General features: G+C 39.6%; 1 protein-coding gene across 17 annotated transcripts in view; it reads left to right on the top strand.

Annotated features, from left to right (window-relative positions):
• ZNF532 (zinc finger protein 532) overlaps nt 1-18,184 on the top strand; it is a 99,056-nt gene that overhangs the window by 34,210 nt on the left and 46,662 nt on the right. For all 17 annotated transcript variants that reach the window (XM_075932609.2, XM_075932607.2, XM_089779446.1 and 14 more), the window contains one exon: nt 12,812-15,174. In XM_075932609.2, the coding sequence (XP_075788724.1) occupies nt 12,832-15,174 (2,343 nt within the window). In that variant the 5' untranslated portion in view covers nt 12,812-12,831. The remainder of the gene's footprint in view (nt 1-12,811; nt 15,175-18,184) is intronic.

Below are 18,184 nucleotides of genomic sequence, written 5' to 3'. Positions count from 1 at the left end.
GGGGTTAGGACATGGTGCAAGAACAGCTGTAGGCTGTGTTTTGATGGCTATAAATATAAGCAGCTTCTTGAACAGGTCTTTCAACAGAGCTCTATCTTTTCCCCTTAGCTGATATTTCTGCTCCTGAAACAGTAATTCAGATCTACTTTGTGTGCTGAAATTCTTGTCCTTTCACATGCAGCCTATCTATGCCTTTCCACTTGCCGTAAATCTTTCATCCTGTGGTATTACACCTGCTTTTGGCCCTGTCCAAAGTGTCCACCATGAGTTCATCACAGAAATACTTCTACCTGGACTGGGCTATGACAACTCTGCATCCAAGGGCCTGTTGGAGTGAACCCATGCTGTTAAGGTGGCAGGACCATCAGAGATTGAAGAACCATCAGAGCTTGAAGGGTCTAAAAGCAGATTTCAGACTATGCATTATTGTGTCAGTGCTTCCCAGAGAGGGTCTGTGCTTTGTGAAATACTAAGCTAAAATGATACATTTAAACTGAGTTTGTATAGATTGAGAGGAATGTCTCAACTCCAAGAAGCTCCTTAGACAAAATTTAGTTAATCACAATGAAAAGATAGCATAGAGAATGGTAAGTTCAGTTTACAATTATTTTGTTTCAAAATTGCAGAGCTCCTTGGTCTTTTGGTGACTGGGGAAGGGCTGTTGCAGCTTTCTAAGTAAGCCTTCTCTGTATTTGCACATTATTGAGGAAATCACCAATCCTAGATGGCCTAGTATGACAAAGGGGGAGTTTATTCTAAGCTGCTAGTGCAGTGTTTCCCAAATGGTGTTCCACAGAACCCCGGGATTTCGCAAAGTGAAAATAAAGGTTCAGCGAGAAAATTCCATTACAATAACATTTTATTACTTTAAAAAATACTAATTAATATTATGTGATTTTTGTTTTTAAATATGTTCAATTAAACTAAATGTTGATCTCATGACCTTGTTTAGCATTTGTTTATTATTATCCTTACTTATTTGTGGTCTACTTTTTCAGCTCCATATATTAGACTGTTATTAGGGGTTCTGCAAAATTCTTTCCAGTTTAAAAGGGTTCTGTAGCCAAATAAAATTGGGAAACACTGTGCTAGTGGCAGGACAGCTGTGTATGATAGATGCTTTCAAACATGGTAACAGAGCAGCACATATATGATTGGAGTGGGCTGATGACCTAGAGAAGAGGGTTTGGAATATGTACCCTTCCCTGAAATTTGATTGCCTATCTGGTGTCCCTACTATTGGGAAAAATGCTGCTGTCAGTGCCCAGGATTGGATCAGAATTCATGAGCGTATCAACCGGATGCTGCACAAGTGTCCAGATGGATTGTCTCCGTACAGATCTGCATAACACTTCATGTAGGCTGCTATGAATGCACCTACCAAGACTACATGCAAACACGTGATAATATGGATTCTCAAAGAACTGCACAGCCATCCCCTCCAATGCTCCTGGCATATTTCTGGACTGCATACAACCTCCTGGCTTTACTCCAGACATTGATTTTGTTACCCATGGACTATACTTAGACTCCCCTGTCATGCACAGTTGTTCTGTGTATAGGCGGCTTATGATGTGTCATGCTTGATTTGTATGCATGGTATACCAAAAGGGAAACCAGTACAGGGTTCTTATTTTAAATACCCCACCACATCTCTGTAAGCATGTGCAAGTTTCTACTAAACATTTAGCTATAAATGCTTGTTTCACTGTTCTTTGTACTTACTGGTCTCCATTTTTTGAATTCCATATGGTGTGCATCTAGATGGACTTTTGCCACAGTGCTAGCCATTAGCAGATATATGCTGCTGCACACAGCTTGTAATAAATTTTATACTGGGTCATAAACAAGAAATTCATCCCTTTTAATAACACCAAACATGGAGGCAGGAACTTAACGGAGTGTAGGGCTACTTCCACCTTTCATGTTTTTGAGGCTAGTTCTGTGGTAATTAGCTCCTGTTGTGGAGCATCAAAAAATTCTCCATGGAGTGACCCAGAATGTGCTGCAGTTGCTCTGGCAATAGAGCTTGTCCTTGGGAATAAGTTTGTGCACAAAGGTCACTTTTGTAGCCTCATCTGGCACTTGCTGGCTCCTCTCTGGTGGTGTACTGAATTCAGTAATTAGAAGGTTGGTGCCCTGCCATAAAGTAGTAATGGCTCAGTGCAGTACCAACCACCTTGTCAAACTCTTTGCAAAAGGGGAAGGATGACAGTGACTTCATAGAGTTTCAGTTCTCCCTGGTTTTTTTTGGTACATGGTCTTGAGCAGCTTAATCTGTTCCCCGCACTGCTCATCCAGTGAATCCACTCTTCCACTTCTTTGCTATTAGTTGATATGTGTGGTCATTCTTGGAACTTAGTTAAGCTATTTGCTCACATTGCACAAGGAATTAATCAAAATCTGGCAATGCCACGTGCTTGGCAAAGGACTTCTTTGTGCTAGTGGCCATTAGCATTGTAGGAAAAGATTCATTCCGCTGCTTTCTCAGCAGTCTGAACAAAATGGAAGGGTTAAACAATAAGCAGAACAAAGGACATTGTTCCATGGAATTGTGGGATAGAATTGACCGGCTCTCAGGACCAAAGTCCAAGCTATGTCCACAGTACAAAAAGATTGAAGGTAAGCCCAGATTCCCCAAGGAACTCAGGTTTGAGCTTTCCACTCCGTAGAGGTGTGGGACCCTAGCCCCAAGCTAGGCAGAACAGGGCTTTGGTCTTGAACTTGAGTAGGAGTCTGTGCTTTATGTTGTAGTGTCGATATATCCTATGTCTCCTAAAGCATTCATTTTTCATATTTCTCACTCTTTTTGGATATCTGTTTCATGTTTGCTTCAGTATATTAACTTGAATTTTTCAAAACTGAATTTTATCATAGTATTTTTCTTTTCCATACTTCTAGTATTTTATGTGTGTATTATTTCTCTGTCCTGACACATGTTTATAACAAATCATAATTTAATATAAAAAAGTATCTGTATATTTTGTTAACATGAAGATAATGCACAAAGCAAAATGTACAACAATTGAAGTGTACACCACTCAGCAGCTTCCTTGAACTTGATAAATTCCTATTTTGTAATTACTCCGTTTACACTCCAGTTTGGTTTATAGTCTGCTAGTTTTCAACCCAAATCACTGTATTTATAACCAAGCCAGTCCGAACTAATTTAATTTTTAATCATAACTTTTATTAAAAAGCAAATACTATACCTGTTTTATTCCCTTTAGAAATTTTGTAATTCTTTTTAGAAAAAGGTAAAATATTTCTTGGCTGCTGCTTATTGCTGATGATTCAACTATCTGTTAATTTTGTCTTCTTACTGTGAAGCCTGCATTTGAAAGCCACATTCTTAAGTAGCTACATTAAGCATTTTATAATTTTCAGTTATCTCTATTAAGAAACCATCATTCATTGTGATTTGGAGCTGGCCAGAAATGGTCCCAATACACCACCACCTTTTGTAATGGTAACCACTGTATTTGACAGTGTTCTTAAACATGCTTTAAACAACCTTTGGTATTCCACATAGTGCAGAGTATGTCTATCTTGGAGACCCAGTGAAGGCAACAAAGCTATACATTGGTTCAGAAATCTGACTGGGTAAAATACCTAGATTGGGACCATAGTTTGTGCATAGGGCTCTTCACTTTGCCCAATTTTGTTTATTTGTTTGTTTATTTTTATTGTAAATAGTGACAAGGAACCATAGTTGTCTAGAAGTCCATTGAGCTAGATGTTGTATTCCTTTATATTTTTATACTGAAATCCCAAACAGCTATTAATTGTTGCAAACTATGTATTTATTTCATCTAGGGCTGTAATAGTATAGTCAATTAACCAATTTATCAATAAGCAAAAGCTTATAGGTTAATTCTATAGACTACACGCATTTCCGTCCTGTCAGTAAATTTTTTGGCAGGCCAGCCAGCAGCCTGGCTCAGTCCTGGCTTGTGCCAGTTCCGGGACCTACCCCTGCTGTAGCTCTGCATTTAAATTGTGTTAGGAGCCAGGTGGGCGACAGCCCGGCTCAGTTATGGTCTTTATCAGAGGCAGCAGCTTAGGGCGGCAGGCAGCTGATCTGCACAGAAAGATGGTTTTTAAACTGGCTCCCCTTGCGGACCAGCTCCCGCCTGGCACCCCGTGCTGCTGCCTCTGTATCAGAGGCAGCAATGTGGAGTGGCAGGGTGCTCCTCAGGAGTGAGGCTGCCAGCTCTGCCTCCCGGGGACTATAGAATAGTCAATTAATTGATAAGAATTCATGAGGTTATTTGACTATTCAATTAACCGATATTTAACATTTCATATGGGCTGTGTCTAGACTGGCAAGTTTTTCTGCAAAAGCTGCCGCTTTTGAGGAAAAACTTGTCAGCTATCTACACTGGCCACCTGAATTTGCGCAAGAACACTGACGATCTAATGTAAGATTGTCAGTGTTCTTGCACAAATACTATGTTGCTCCCACTCGAGAAAAAGCCCTCTTGCACAAATGCATTTGTGCAAGAGGGCCAGTGTAGACAGCTAAAAACTGTTTTGCGCAAAAAAGCCCTGATGGCAAAAATGGCGATCGGGGCTTTCTTGCGCAAAACCGCGTCTAGATTGGCATGGACACTTTTCCACAAAAAGTGCTTTTGCGCAGAAGTGTCCATGCCAATCTAGATGCTCTTTTCCGCAAATGCTTTTAACGGAAAAACTTTTCCATTAAAAGCATTTGCGGAAAATCATGCCAGTCTAGACGTAGCCCTAGGGAATGTGTAGATAACATACAGTTAAGTCAGTGCTTCAGCTGCAGGTTACTTTTTAACATTAAAATCTATTTTTAAAATAATGTGAGCATTGCATTTGTATTAAATGTTTTAAAAGGCAGATTATTTTTATATCATCTATATGATTTAATTTTTTTTGTAGCGCAAAACATTTTTTAATAGAACTCTCAGCCATCTTCATTAAAAGTCCATTGTTTTAAGAGACTTCTTTTTCTGTTGGGTGCCTAAGTGGTCAATTACTACAGGTTTAACTGTATTTGTTCAATTTTCTTTCATTAGGGACAGAAATCTCACTTTCCAGAATAAGTTACCAGAGTCATATTTCTTATCTTTTGGACAACGAGACAAACAAACATTTCCAGGATTCACTGCTTCCCTAGTTCTCTGGCTTTTCAGAAATAACTGTCAATGATTAGTTAAGTTATACTTTCCTTAACACTCTTAAGTATGTTATTTGGACTACCAGATTTGAATATGGTGGAATTCAGTTATTCATACTCATGGCTGGAACTAAATTTTGCAGAAATTAATTTTGAATATTTGTGTTTTATAATCCACAGTATACCAGTATGTTTTGTATAAATAGGGAAATATTGATTCTTGAGTACAGTATTCTGCTACCAGTCTTTAGTGAGAAGGTGAATCATCCTGAATCAAGAAATACAGATTAGAAAAATATTACTTAATGAGATACAATTGTATATTCATTCTTTTGAAGAAGGGTGGATATATTTAAATGAAAGCAGTGATCTTTAATTGCGATTTAAATAATTAATTTTAATCAGTTTTGAATTTGTACTTTTTAGTTTATTTTCCTAAAGAAAGGTTCATTCACATTACTTGTTAACTGTTGACACCTTTTGATTGTAGCCTTCATATGCAATTTCATCTTTCTTTTTGCAAACCAGAAAAATGTACACATTAATTAAGCTTTTATAGAAAGCTTAAGTTATATTTATTCAGATTCTTATTTCTTATATTTTGTATGTGTTAGAAAATGGTGAATAACACATTTCGTATTTACTAGATGATTGATTTTTATCGCGTGATTTGTGTCAAGTTTTAATTGGATAGAAATTCAGTTCACTTACAAATGCACAAAAACATTTTAAAACTTTGTTAAATAAAAGTGCAAACAAAACAAAACATAACAAAGGTTACCAAAAAATGTCTACATTGTAAACTAACGGATTTATTTAACAAATGAATATTTTCTCTAGTTAGTGAATTGAACTGATTGTTTCTGGTCATCATGTTTTTCAAGATTTGAAAATGAGTAGCTCTCATCCTCTCATACCTAGTGGTGTGTGGGTTTTTCTTTTAATACATTGGAAAGGAAAATAAATAAGCGGTTCCTTAACTTTGAATGAACTAGTCATTGAGTTGAGCTAGTTGAATACATTGAAATAAAGAAATTTTATCTGCTTCTGCAAAATATCCTACATCTGTCAAAAGTTGATTTAGCACTTCAGCAATCTGATATCCAGGTGCTCAGCCAGTAATTTTCTCCAGTTGGTGTTGAATGTTATTTTTTTGTATTTCATTTACATGATTTAAATATGATATGTCTAGTTCTTAATATAGGTTCCCAGTAGCAAATCAATTTTAAATAGCTTAAAACCCCCAGCATATTTAATTTAAATAAAAGTTCAGGGTTTTTTTAATTGGGGGGAAAAAAACCATTTTATCTACCCTGTTTTCACCCAAATTTCTGCTTTTTATTTATATGCATTTTTACAACTTTATTATTTCCTAATTGCACAAACTTTCTTTTTCTTGCTAAAGATAGGTATTAAAACTGGTTTCATATGCTTTTCCATTTTTAAATCTTAATCTTAATTTTTAGTCATCTTCATTTCATATGAATCTTTTTTTTCTCACTGGAAGTATTCTCCTTCCTCTGATATATTTGTGAAAACCTTTTTAATTCTTATATCTGTAGCTATCAACAACTTGTTCCTCTTTCTCTGGCATCATTGCCCTCATTACATGACATCACTTCTACAAAGAGAATCATTTCTTCTCTCTATCCTGTACAGTGTTCTCTATCACCATCTCTGTCATTCACCATTCCTGTTTTTGAGTGCACTGTTAATTCTCAAAGTTACAGCCATCATAACACTCTTCGTCTCCAAAACAAAACCATGACCAATCCCCAAGTTAACTATGTGTACCTTAGTCTCTCAACATAGCAAGGAAATTGCGATCTTATTTCTTCATGACTTTGTTTCCTACAACATTCTCAATTCATTTTCATATCCCCTGCCTCCTCTTTGCACCAAAACTACCCCCTAATTGTGGTCAGTCACTCCTTTCACTTTTCTGATCTTGATTCTTTACACTGCACTGTTTTCTTCGTTGACGTGTGTCTGTCATCCAATGTTTTAAATATAATGCTGGTATCCTGTATTCTTTTGTATTTCTAGCTCTTTTATCCCTCTAATAGCTATTGCAATATGGATTATAGGTCCCTTAAAGGCTGTCCTTGACAATTCTAGCTATGTTCACTTCTTTGTGTACTGTTTCGAAAATGGATGACCAAAATCTCTTCTATCAGAGCCAAAAGATTTTTTGAAATCCTGTACTGCAACTGTGAAGAAAAGATTATTTATCTCCACAGTAGCATTTGCAAATTCTATGGCAGCTGAACAGATCTGAAGTGACAGATTAGTAAATTTAATTTAGTGATGGCTGAGCTTTTTTAGTAGTGAGGAATTTCAGTGTTACTCTTTTTAAAAAGTTTTGTCATGGTTTGTGTACAAAATAAAAATTGCTTAGATTAAAAAATTACAACATTTAACATTCTCATTTATATTAAAACTTTACTTTTAAATCCCTGGGAAAGCCTCTAGCCTCATTTTGTTGTCTGCCAAACAACAAAATCCATTGTCAAAAACTGTCAACCAGATCTTGACATGGAATTAGTTGTTAGTTCTTCAAGAGTGATGTGCAGTAGAAGTGCTGATGTTCCCAGGCTCCCCAAATCCTTACGGAGCCCTATTACAAGTAGACTTGCATATGTGTTTGGCAGATGACTGCCTGCCACATGAAAGCTAAATTACTGAGCTGCACAAGGTTGTCTCCTGACTTTCACAGCACTGTATAGGTGTGCTATATTAGATCAAACTAAAGTTGCATTAGGCCCTGTAGAGCATTCAGGGGAATTTGTTGCTTCAGAGGAATGTAAACACCCAAACATTAGTAAGATATCTGGACATATATGCAGTCCTATATGTAGTGTAGATGGGTGGAAACTTCCTGCCTGATACTTGCAGCTGTCAGTGGAATAGTAGAAATGTGGGTTTCAAAAGTGGCAGATTGGACCCTTAAGTCTCTGAACAGACAAGTTGGCAATTTGCCTTGTCTTTAGACTTTTATATTATCTGTCTGTGGTTTGAAGGTGTCCATCACCAGTTTATCAGTGCACCAAACACAGCTATTAGAAATGTGTTTTGTTCCCAAACACTTGTACTTAATGAATGGGGTCTGTTCATTTGTAAAAATTCCACCTCAGCACATCTTAAAAACTTCTCAGGGAGCTGAGTTATCTGATATAAAAATGAGTTACAGAAACTGAACACATATGTTTAAATGTCACAAGCAAACAATTCTGTTGCAGCTCAACCTTGTCTATATGAAATGTAGCCCTATTCTGTAGCCCCTTGATCTTTTCTGACTATGTTCTGTGGAGCCCTTCTGGGTGATCTGGAAAATAGGTGCCAATAATTAGGAAAGCCTATGAATTTGGTGTCCAGCATCCTGTTTTTCTCTAGTTGGGTCATCAGTGGAATAGTTGAGAGCTACTGCAGCTTTCCAACAGCAACATCTTCCAGTTGGATTTCAACTGTCTGTGATGTAGTATTTTGTTTGGGGTTAACACTAACAAGGCTGGGCCCCCTACAACGTTATTTTATTCTTCTTACCTACAAGGCCCAAAATTCAATAAATAAGCATCTTTCCTCTTTCTACCTCAGACATCTATGCTGTGACCATGGGGAGAGAGGGGGGCGGAAAGGGGGAAGAAGGAAAGTGAAGTCTAGATACAGTGTTTAGACCAGATACCTGTATTTGTGACAGTAGTGTAGCGAGTAATGAGTGAAGATTTCTGGTCAATAGAAATAAAGAAGAATATGTGATTTTCCCTAATGATAAATTGATTGTACTCATTAATAACTTCAGCATCTTGCAGTATCACTGGAGAACCTTCATTCAGTAAGTAGCAGCTGTTCTGCAAACCCATGGAAATACTGAAGCACAAGAAATAAACTTGTCACTGGTACTTCATTCTGTCTCAGATGGGAGCCCCATGCCGTGGACCCCTCTTGTAGATGTGGCAGCATTGTCTGAATCATCCTAACTCTTGTTAACTATATATGACAAGACTTGATACTCCCTTTTAATTGTATATTTTCAAACAACTGATTTAATGATAGCAAACAGAGCCCTCTGCCTATCCTGAACAGGAAATAAGCATACCTCTAAATTCAAGCTCCTGACTCTTTCTTATAGGGTTTTCAGAAAGGTACAACTTGTGTTTATGAGGAAATTGACAGGACAAACAGATTAGAAAGAACAACAGATTAGAAAGTTTTTGCTATTGTGTTACAACCTCAGGGTATGCTCCCTTATAGCCAAAAATGTTCCTTTTTCATTAAACTGGCTTGTCTACCTAGATATCATTACTTCACAAATGAGGCCAATACTGTGTTTTAGTCTAGGATGTGTTTGTTTAAAGGTCCTCTGAAAAATATTTCTGCATTACATCCACTGGTCAAGCAAAGAGTGTTGGTATGCTATATTTAAAAGCAGTTCAGCTAACAGAATTTTAACCTGCAAGGGTGGGGGGCATAGGTGAAACAGAAAGTTACATGGTTATAATTCTTTGCAGAATTAGGACCATACGTGGTGACTGAAAAATAGTCTGGGAAATTGTTTACTGAGGTTACCTGCTTACTGTTAAGATAGTTGAAATGCCAAAAACTGTAGATTCTCTGAACCTTAATTGATTCAGTCACTAGATAAGCTTTGTTGCTGTAGCCATGTAGGTCCCCAGATATTTGAGAGACCAGGTGGTGTTTGACACCAGTTTCTGTTGGGCTATGTCTAGACTGCAAGCCTCTTTCGAAAGAGGCTCTTTCGAAAGATACTTTCGAAAGAGCCTCTTTCGAAAGAGAGCGTCTAGACTGCACGCGGAACTTTCGAAAGAGCAAGCCGCTTTTTCGAAAGAAAGCACCCAGTGAGTCTGGATGCTCTCTTTCGAAGAAGCCCTATTTACATTCAAGAACGCCTTCTTTCGAAAGAAGCACTTTCGAAAGAAGGCGTTCTTCCTCGTGAAATGAGGTTTACCGCCGTCGAAAGAAAAGCCACGTTCTTTCGATTTAATTTTGAAAGAACGCGGCTGCAGTCTAGACGCAGGTGAAGTTTTTTCGGAAAAAGGCTACTTTTCCCGAAAAAACCCCTGAGTCTGGACACAGCCTTGGTGACAGAGAAACTGCCAAGCTACACATCACTTTGCCTCCGGTCTGGGAAAGGTACTCAGAGTTTCACAGATAGTTTGATGTTGTTTTGTGCTATTACACTCTGAGTACCATTTCTAGACGAGGGATGTCAACGTGTAGTTGACTACATGATTAACCGATAAGCCTGGGCTGTATCAGAGGCAGCAAGGGGGGAGAGGTGCAAGCTGGTGCCAGTGGGGAGCCAGCGTTTAAGCTGACTCCCCACGAGCGCTGGATCCTATGGAGCTGCCCTCCACACATCCCATCCCTGTGCTGCTGCCTCTGATAGGCAGGAGCCGGTACACGCAGGAAGCCAGCTTTCAAAGCAGCTGCCTGCACGTATCAGCTCCCGTGGAGCCACTGGCCCTTTCATGCTCTTGCGCCTCTATGTACCAGCGTGGGGTGGAGAGGAGGACAGGTGGAAGCCAATATATAAGGGGAGCCAGCTCCGCAGAACCACCACAGAGGCAGCGGGAGGGGAGACAGGCAGGAGCTGGTGCTCAGGGGAGCCTCTCTATCAGAGGCAGTCGAGTGGGGTGGCAGGCAGAAGCTGGTCTGCGCAGGGAGCTGGTTTTTAAACTGGCTCCCGTTGCAGACTAGTTCCCGCCTGCCACCCTAAGCTGCTGCCTCTCATAAAGAGGCAGCAGCATGGGGTGGCGGGGCTCCCTGGGAGTGGAGCTGTGAGTACACTGGCTGCCAGCCCCGCTCCTGGGGACTATTGAATAATTGTGTGACTGCTAAGATTTGATGCAGTTACATGATTATTAAAGTACAGGCAGTCCCCGGGTTACGTACAAGATAGGGACTGTAGGTTTGTTCTTAAGTTGAATCTGTATGTAAGTCGGAACTGGCGTCCAGATTCAGACACTGCTGAAACTGACCGCCAGTTCTGACTTACATACAGAATCAACTTAAGAACCCCAGGCGTCCCCAAGTCAGCTGCTGCTGAAACTGATCAGCAGCTGATTCCAGGAAGCCCGGGGCAGAGCAACTCTGCCTGGGGCTTCCTGTAGTCAGCACTGGTCAGTTTCAGCAGAAGCTGACTTGGGACGCCTGGGGCAGAGCAGCTGGGGTGCTGCTGGGTTGCTGCAGTAGCACCGCTCGGTGCTACTGGACCAACCCAGCAGCACCCCATCTGCTCTGCCCCAGGCGTCCTGATATAGCCGCTGCTGAAACTGACCAGCAGCGGCTGAATCAGGACCTGGGGCAGAGCAGCTGGGGTGCTGCCGGGTTGGTCCAGTAGTGCCCAGAGCGGCGCTGCAGGACCAATCGGCAGCGCCCCAGCTGCTCTGCCCCAGAGTCCAAAACAAAAGCCTGGTCTGCTGGGGGGGGGGAAGCACACTAGCTGCGCCCCCCCGCCCCAGCAGACCAGGGACACGGGGAGCAGAGCCGCAGCGGCAGCGGGGTGCCGCGCCTCTGAGGCTTTGGTCTGGCAAAGCCTCAGAGGCGCGGGACCCCCCCGCGGCTGCGGCTTCAGCCCGGGTGCCTGTGGTCTGCTGGGGACCGTCCCCAGCAGACCACAGGCACCCAGACTGAAGCGGCAGCAGCGGCGGTTCCCCGCGCCTCTGAGGCTTTGCTCTGGCAAAGCCTCAGAGGCGCGGGACCCCGCCGTGGCTGCGGCTTCAGTCCCAGTGCCTGTGGTCTGCTGGGGACGGTCCCTAGCAGACCACAGGCACCCAGACTGAAGCGGCAGCAGCGGCGGTTCCCCGCGCTACTGAGGCTTTGCTCTGGCACCCGCCCGGTGCCCCTGGTCTGCTGGAGACGACCTGTAATCGATATCTAACATCCTATTTCAGACCTGAAGAAGAGCTCTGTGTCACACAGACGCTTGTCTCATAATCGGAGTTTGATTCAGTAAAAGATTTGATTTCACACATTTTGTCTCGGTCAGTAAAAATCAAATAGTGTGCAACCCATTTCACTCTCTACTTTGCCTATTTCATTTTAGCTGAACGTGCCAACCTAAATATACTAAATTGGAATTTATCCTGATGGAAACTGTTTCATAGCTATACTTAAAATGGAGTATTCTGTTCAGTGGGAGTATTAAAATACAACCAAGTAATATAGAGGATAGTGTGATGATACAATACCATTTTTAAGAGTGCATATTATTTATAGTCTTTGTGTATTTTCACTGGTTTAACTAATAGTGAAAAGTGCAAATATCCAAGAAATTTAGGTTTTTAAGATCCAAAATGTAGAGGTGTGTGGCTTTAAGCACAGGAGTGGGTGCCTTTGAAAGGAAAGTGTAAATAAAATAAAACAAAAAATTATAAACCCCAAAGGACTTCTTTTGTGCTGGTCTCACTGTAAGCATTTGGCTTGCTTGCTTGGACCTGGTGAGTTACTGCATAATTTCTAACTTCTGAAAAGGAACTGATTTATAACATTTCTATACAACACTTATTTCACCCATGACTGTAATACATCACAAAACCATTAGCCAACTATGTATAGGGACATTATTTTTATTAATATGTATATATTAAAATATTGATTTGCTGTGTCAAGAACTGATACAAATATTTTTTGCTCTTTTTACAGATTTGCTTCCAAATAAATACATGACCATGGGGGATATGAAGACCCCCGACTTTGATGACCTTCTTGCAGCCTTTGACATCCCAGACATGGTAGATCCTAAAGCAGCTATTGAGTCTGGACATGATGATCATGAAAGCCACATAAAACAGAATGCTCATACAGATGAAGATTCTCATGTGCCATCATCATCTGATGTTGGTGTGAGCGTCATTGTGAAAAATGTACGTAATATTGATTCTTCTGAAGGAGTGGATAAAGATGGCCACCATTCTACAGGCAATGGCTTGCATAATGGTTTTCTAACAGTATCTGCTCTTGAAAGTTATGGTAAAGATGAAGGGAAGTGTCTGAAAGAAGAGGCATCAGTGTCTGAGGCTACTCTGAAAGACTCAGCTTTCAACCAGTTTAGCCCAATCTCCAGTGCTGAAGAATTTGATGATGATGAAAAAATAGAAGTGGATGATCCTCCAGATAAAGAAGAGATGCATGCAAATTTCAGAGCAAATGTGTTAACAGGATCAGTTTCTCAACAGGAATATGAAAAACTAAAGACACTGGGAGGGGAAAACTTGATTAAATCTGGAATTCCAGCTTCAAGTAATCTAGATAAAAACAAAGTTGTTAAAAGAGACACAGAAACAAACTCTGTTAACTTAAGTGTCTATGAACCATTCAAAGCCAGAAAAATAGAGGACAAGTTGCTGAAAGATAGTTCTGAAAAGCTGCTTGAAAACAGAGTACTTGATGGAAAATTAGGTACTGAAAAAGGTGAAACAAATCTTGCCAGCATTTCACAGTCCAAAGCAAAGTCATCAGCAAAGCTTTCTTCATGTATTGCTGCAATTGCAGCACTGAGTGCTAAAAAGGCAGCTACAGATACCAGTAATGAATTACAAACTACTTCAAGAGAATCTTCTCCATTACCAAAAGACATGAATGAAAGTCCCCGAGCTATTGAGAAATCACCGGAGTCTCAGAGTCTTATTGATGGTGCTAAAAAACCATCTATAAAACAACCTGATAGTCCCAGAAGTATATCAAGTGAAAACAGTAGCAAAGGGTCTCCATCTTCTCCTGCAGGGTCAACGCCTGCCATTCCAAAAGTTCGCATAAAAACCATCAAGACTTCCTCTGGGGAAATCAAGAGAACAGTTACAAGAGTGTTGCCAGAAGTTGATTTGGACTCTGGCAAAAAGACAGAGCAAACTGCTTCCATGGTTGCTTCCATGACATCTCTCTTGTCTTCTCCAACTTCTGCTGCTGTTCTTTCATCTCCTCCGAGGGCACCTCTCCAGTCAGCAGTTGTCACCAATGCAGTTGCATCTGCAGAACTTGCACCCAAACAGGTCACAATTAAACCTGTGGCTACGGCCTTTCTCCCAGTTTCAGCAGTTAAAACAGCAGGATCACAAGTTATTAATCTGAAGCTTGCTAACAATACTACAGTGAAAGCCACTGTAATATCTGCTGCTTCTGTGCAAAGTGCCAGTAGTGCCATTATTAAAGCTGCTAATGCTATACAGCAGCAGACTGTTGTGGTGCCAGCATCAAGCCTTGCCAGTGCTAAACTTGTGCCAAAGACAGTCCATCTTGCCAATCTTAATCTTCTGCCTCAAGGTGCTCAAACCACCTCTGAACTCCGCCAAGTGCTAACAAAACCTCAACAACAAATAAAGCAGGCAATAATTTCTGCAGCAGCCACACAGCCTTCTAAAAAAGTGTCACGAGTCCAAGTGGTATCCTCTCTGCAGAGTTCTGTAGTGGAAGCATTCAATAAGGTGCTGAGTAGTGTTAATCCTGTCCCAGTTTACGTCCCAAACCTCAGTCCTCCTGCTAATGCAGGTATAACATTACCAACACGTGGTTACAAGTGTTTGGAATGTGGTGATTCGTTTGCTCTTGAAAAGAGTCTGACACAGCATTACGATAGACGGAGTGTGCGAATTGAAGTGACATGTAACCATTGTACAAAAAATTTAGTTTTCTATAATAAATGTAGTCTTCTTTCCCATGCTCGGGGACATAAGGAGAAAGGAGTTGTAATGCAGTGCTCCCATTTGATTTTAAAACCAGTCCCAGCAGATCAAATGATAGCCTCTCCTTCAAGCAATGCTGTTGCACCTTCTACTCTTCAAAGCCCTGTGGGAATTGGCACACATACTGTAACCAAGATACAGTCTGGCATAACTGGAACAGTAATATCAGCCCCAGCAAGTACACCTATCATTCCAGCTATGCCTCTAGATGAAGACCCATCAAAACTCTGTAGACATAGTCTAAAGTGTTTGGAGTGCAATGAAGTTTTCCAAGATGAGACATCACTTGCTACACATTTCCAGCAGGCTGCAGACACAAGTGGACAAGTAGAGTATCTTATGTTTAAATTCCAGTGTTTCAGCAATACGAATAGGAGATGTGAATGTGTATTTTGCTTTCTCTTAAGCATTCATACCTTATTTGAGATAAATAATAATTGGTTGAAAAATATTTTAAAAATAGAAAAAAACAAAACAAAACCCTGCAAGCACAAAATAGAGAATGTAATTGTTCTCAGAATTAGAGTATATTTTATTTGGAAATTTTTATTCAATCCAGATGTTAAAGTTTATACCTATAAAGGGTGGTGGAGGTTTTTTTTAAATTAAGATTTTTTTTAAATTTAGATATCTTAGTATTGTTCTCTGAGACATTGAAATGGTAATGATATTCACTAAGAATTTGTAGTGATTCTTTTTTATGCTTTGGAATTTAAATATACAATGGAATCCATTTAATTGGCACCCTTCTTAACAGTACACTCACTTAATGGAAATGATTGTCTTATGGTTGATTCTATCTTTGATTTGATTTCAATTTCTGTTACTTATAGTGCCATAAGGGTGTTAGGCTCTTAGTTGGGTGCTGCAGTGACTCTAGGCAATGAATAAATGGCACACTAACTATTTAAATGATGTGCCCGCTGTGTTTTGCAGGCCTTCCGAAAATAAGAGTGTTGTTAAAGTAGTGTTAGCTAGCATATATATAATAAAATGGTGTTAGCTAGCATATATTCCAGCTTGTGACTATTTGTTTACTTGTTACTGCTGTCTTTCTCTCTTATAGTTGCTAAAATGAATCAAATTTATCCTACTATAATATTTTTAAATATTGTGTACATTGCATAATAAAATAAACTTACTAAATAAAAATGAAACAATCCAATGCACAGTGTATTCTATAAGCCTCTGATAATTGAGACCATTGCTTAATTGGAATATTTGGATTTTCCTTGGGGTGTGCCAATTAAAAAGGATTCTACTGTATTTCAAAGCATTTGTCTGTCTTTCATATTGCAACTTCCTATTATGTGGGAATGTAAAGCCAGTAAAATACACTCAGATAAACAGAGACAGGAGCGTGAGTATAATATTTTTCATCTTGCACTGACAGGGATAGGGACAGACTTGCTGAGCCTTTGCACGTAGTATGAAATCCTCTGATTGTTCAAATGCAGATAGCTTTAAAAGGGCTTCCATATTACTTATGACTTATTGTGTGGCTGGGCTATCTGGGAAGTAACACTTTGTACACATGACCTCAAGTAGTCTTGCATATATAGGTAGATGAGCGTGGAAACACTGAATCCAGGATTGTGTGAACTATGTGACACAGTAGTAGAGGCCATTCCAGCTATTAACTGGGATAATAGTTACAACAGGCCGCCAGTGAAATCTCATGGTCTTAATGTGGGTTGCTGAGTGTGAATTCCTATCCGTTGAATGCTGTAGAGATAGATCCCTACATAAATTCTGATTACTCAAGATTTTGGGTGAAGAAGATGGAATGGTGAATTTTCTCTGTTAGGTCCCACTATAATTTTTAACCGAGTGTTTAATCAGTTATTTGCTGGTTGACTCTAAATATATTTGTGCCCATGTACAACTTAGTTAAAATTCACATAATTGGTCAGCTAATCCTGTCAGAGGTCTAACCTGCTATACAGTTGGCTTTTTTTGTACCTAATCCATTATTATTATTGATATTATAGTAGTGTGTAGGAACCCCAATTAAGGCCCCATTGGGCTTGATACGGTAAAAAGAGGTAACAGGATCCCCAGAGAGCTTAGAAACTATATGTTAGACAGTACATGTAGCATGCAGGTAGGCTAGGAGGATGAGGTAAGGATAAAATGAAAAGAGTTGAGCAGAAACACATGAGAAAAATGCCGGTCCATCTGGCATTTTTGTTGGTTGTTTTTTGCCAGGTTGGACGGAAAAGCCAAAGTATATTTGTGCTGTTTCCTCCCAATTTCCCCAAACTGCATTAATGTAAACATGATTAGACAGAATGATAGGTGCAGACATACAAATGTGAGAGCTGAAAAACTGCCAAGGGGCCCAAACCTGAATGTATTGATTATAACGTGAACAACATGGCTGTGCCTAAATGATAACAAAACCTCTTTAAAAGTTTGTGTTGACAAGGCCTTAATGTTTGGCCATGTTATACTCTTTAAAAGAAAAATATACAAGCATTTTAGCTACATTAGCCTCCTTTATTTCAGTAAGCTCTTGCAATGGCAGAAAGTTTTTAATTTTAATTTTTTAGGAACATTGATAATCAATAGATTTTAAATGTTATAAATCTGTGTTCTTTGCAAAATCCTCTTTAGAAAACTATTTTTTTCCTATTTATTGTGTTTTTTTCCCTTTGTCAGACATGGTTTGTTTCTCAGCCCACTTTTTTTTATGTGTGCATTATTACATTCAGTAGTATTACAACCGAGATAAAATGCCCAACATGAAAGCAGTGGACATTACCACTTTAGTAACAGTATAACATGTTTTCCTGACAAGATATGTGTTTGTGCCCTGTAATCAATCACTGTAAACATTATTGTGGGAATATTGTTTGTTGAAGGAGGACATGGTCTAGGTATTTATTAATAATTTTTAATTTTTTCTCTCGTTATAATATCCCTTTAGAAACTTGAAAGAGAAATAGTATTTCTTAGTTGACTTTTGTTTTTCTTGTACTTTGCACTGGCTTGATATTGTAAAGTTACTCAAGAATGTGGGATCTAGCACTGATTTGTTAAAAGTGGATTGATTTCAGTAGAGCAGGGAAGCACACATGGAATTACGTGGGTTTTGTAAACAAATAGAAAGCAAAGTAACACTTGATTTATAAACCCAAATATCACAGTGTCCTTTTAACTACTCTTGCAATGCAATTAGCACAATGTGGTGTGTTTTGGTTAAGTGTAGATAACAATGTTTAAAAATATTTCCCGGAAAGAGTTAGAAGGTTTCCTTTAAAAACGATCCATAAAAACACCCAGAAACAAACAACCGCCCATGGGCCTAACTGAATTGTCTGTTCTTCTGCATATG

Source organism: Pelodiscus sinensis, chromosome 6, assembly GCF_052426305.1.
Source record: "Pelodiscus sinensis isolate ZL-2025 chromosome 6, ASM5242630v1, whole genome shotgun sequence".
NCBI lineage: Eukaryota > Metazoa > Chordata > Testudines > Trionychidae > Pelodiscus > Pelodiscus sinensis.
Note: the sequence above shows the minus strand (reverse complement) of the source record. Positions and strands in the feature narration are given on the sequence as shown.